This window comes from Chlorella variabilis, assembly GCF_000147415.1.
Source record: "Chlorella variabilis unplaced genomic scaffold CHLNCscaffold_160, whole genome shotgun sequence".
Classification (NCBI taxonomy): Eukaryota; Viridiplantae; Chlorophyta; class Trebouxiophyceae; order Chlorellales; family Chlorellaceae; genus Chlorella; species Chlorella variabilis.
In genome coordinates, this window is record NW_005434957.1 from 1 (window position 1) to 2,788 (window position 2,788).

The 2,788-nt window shown below is 64.7% G+C and overlaps 1 protein-coding gene across 1 annotated transcript in view; it reads right to left on the minus strand.

Moving 5' to 3' along the window:
- Window positions 1-538: 538 nt before the first annotated feature.
- The window catches only part of CHLNCDRAFT_59491 (hypothetical protein), a 3,424-nt gene continuing 1,174 nt past the window's right edge, over window positions 539-2,788 (minus strand). The window contains exons 4-11 of the mRNA XM_005842639.1: window positions 2,526-2,669; window positions 2,238-2,408; window positions 2,125-2,199; window positions 1,750-1,936; window positions 1,445-1,559; window positions 1,123-1,295; window positions 846-965; window positions 539-718 (exon numbers count right to left, since the gene is read on the minus strand). Of these exons, the coding sequence (XP_005842696.1) occupies window positions 709-718; window positions 846-965; window positions 1,123-1,295; window positions 1,445-1,559; window positions 1,750-1,936; window positions 2,125-2,199; window positions 2,238-2,346 (789 nt within the window). The 5' untranslated portion in view covers window positions 2,347-2,408; window positions 2,526-2,669 and the 3' untranslated portion in view covers window positions 539-708. The remainder of the gene's footprint in view (window positions 719-845; window positions 966-1,122; window positions 1,296-1,444; window positions 1,560-1,749; window positions 1,937-2,124; window positions 2,200-2,237; window positions 2,409-2,525; window positions 2,670-2,788) is intronic.

Consider the following 2,788-nt stretch of genomic DNA (forward strand, 5'->3'; position numbering starts at 1 on the left):
GCAGTGCGGGCTCCAAAAGCACTGAATGACACCCCAAAGCTCACCAGCTGCCACATGTGCCGCGGCTCCCGCCAGCAGTTGGAGGGCGCAGGCCAGCACCAGCCAGGCGAATCCCTGCGCTTGCATTGCAGCTCCCAGCTGTGTAGGAAGGCTGTAGCTGGGCACCAGGGCGCTGCCAACTCCAAGTCACTGCGTGTCGTCCCTCATTTTCCACATGCTATACGAGTTACGTATTTATGTCAAATTATCAAGCGGGGTACAGAAGTCCTGCTCAATAATCAGCTTCGTCGGGCCGCGGGATCACAGGTCAGCTGCCAGCGCAGGCCCCGAGCCAGGCGCTCTGGAGAAGCTATGCAAGGATTGAGGCGAACAATTTCCCACGGCCTGTTCAATTGCCTTCGACCTTCCTGCAATCGCTCCAACCGCCCCCCGAGCTGCAAACCCAAGCTTCATGCACTGCAGGGCCCTGCCGCCGCGGCGGCGGCGAGCGTACTGCAACCCAAATGCCTCCGCCCCCTCAGCCCCTTGCCATGCTGCAGCATCTAAGTGCTTGACATGCGTCATGCTGAGGGATATTGTGAGGGGTGCAGAACAGAAAGAGAGACTCTGAAGCGTGCAGAAAGCATAGTAGCAGGGGCAAAACAATCAGCGGAACACAAGGAGGAGACTGGAAGGCGACACACACGGAAGCTCTCGGTCAGCGACGGGCTAAATGCATCTGCAGCAGCAGAAGGGGTGCCAGCAGTGTAAGGCACAAAGCAGCAAGCGGGTAGGTCCTGTGAGCGAGGAGCGAGCACAAGCCTGCAATCAGTGGTGTACAGCACGGCATGTGCCCGCCCGCCCACCTGTACTTGACAGACAGCTTCTTCTGCTCGCCAACGCACGGGTCTCCCCCCAGGTTGGCGTTGGTGGCGTTGAGGGTGCAGGCGGTGCCGTAGCGATCGAGGCAGAGGCTAGTGAACACGCTGCAGCGTGGGGGGGTGCGGCGCGCGAACGTCGAGCCGGCCAGCGCGAGGCACGGGCCAAGCGGCTGAACCAACAGCGTGGCGTGGGCAGCGTGGCGCGCCCATGGGAGTCATCATGGAAGGGGCCGGCACTGGCGCAGCTGCCCCGCGGGCTCACCTGTTGACATCCCGCACGCCGCACCCGTCCTTGCCGGCGCCGTTCTTCTGCCACCTGGCCTCCCAGATCTCGCGCACCCGCTGGCACCCGCACTGCAGGGACAAGTTCTGATTCTCCAGCACCTCTGCAGCCCTCTCGCTGCTGACAGGCGGGAAGACGCAGGCGTAGTTGTACTGCAGGGAGGGGCAGGGAGGGAAGAAAGCGCGTCCGGGATGGGAGGACGATGTGCGGCACCTCTGCTCAGGAGGTGCCGCCGCCCAAAGGGCTGGTGCCGGCCAGCGGAGCAGGCACAGTGGCGGGCGGGCGCGGCGGGAGCCCTCACATGCACGTATTTAGCGACGTTGTTGCATGGATCCCCGCCAAACGTGCTCGGACTGTTTGAGACATCGCAAGTCCCCTTGCTGCGCCCCGCGGTGTCGCACACCGTGTTGATGGCGCTGCAGGCAGAAGAGGAGGCAGACGGGCAGGCCAAGCAATTGAGTGCATACAAAGAGCGCAGAAGGTGGGGTGTGCCGACACACGAAGCGCCTCAGCCAGCAGCAGCTGAGCAGGCACCAGCATGCGCCAAGCGGGGGCCAGCGGCCGCGCGCCAGCAGGCAGGCAGGCAGGCAGCAGGCATGTGCTCACGAGTAGCTCTGTGAGGAGTTGCAGCTAGGGTTGTGGTCTAGCTTGCCGTAGACAGGCTTGATGATGTTCCCGACGCGCAGGCAGCTGCCGCAGGATGCCCGTGCAACCTGGCCGCCTGTGGGCGCCGCCGCAAAGCCGGGGTAATCGCACTCCCAACTGAAGGTCAGCTTCTTGAGCACACCGGGACCTGCGCACCAGCAGTGAGGCCGAGGAGGGGAACTGCGGGTTAGGGGAGGCTGCATGGGGAAATGTGCAGCCGGGCAACGCCGGCAGCCAGCAGCTGGCGCTCGCCCCCATGCCATCAGAGGCAGCGGCAGGAGGAGCGTGGTCATGGTGGGCACATGGGTGGCAGGCAGCGGGCAGGCCGCAACGCACATGGGTTGTAGAAGACTTCGTTGTTCACTGGCACGGGTGCAGAGGCTTTGGCCGATACAGAGCCGATACACCTCCCTGCAGCATGGGGAGGGGATGGGGGAAATGGGGCTCACATGCGTGGCCAGCCAGTGCGCGGCGGCACGCACACGCGGTTCGGGCATGACGGCAGGCTTGCGAGCAGCAAGCATGAGCCAGCAGGGCGCCTCGCCTGTAGGCGCTCATCCGAGCCGAGTCTGAGGCGTTGCAGCTGCCGCCAAAGTAGCCGCCGTAGCGAGGGTTGATGACTGCGTGGCAGCAGCAGGCAGCGGCAGGCAGCGGTGAGCACAGGAGACGGCGCCCGAGGCGCACAACAACAGGCGCCTGCGCGGCTCCTGCTCACGGCTGCTCACTGCGGGACTCACTCTTGCTAATGACCAGGCCGGGGGGGCAGAACGCCACTGCTTTGTCCTTGCCGTTCTGGCCGTAATACCTCCCTTGGTAGTACAGGTTCTGCTCCCCGTACGCCTCGGGCTGCCCTGCTAGCGGCTGGCACCCATATACCCTCCTGCAGCCAAGCAAGGGCGACACGAGGCAGTGAGCAATCAGGTGCGCCGCTGGCTGGGCGCGGAGGCTCCATGCGCCTGGCGGCTCGTGCGGTGGTGTGGAGGGCAGGCGCGGGCTGGCA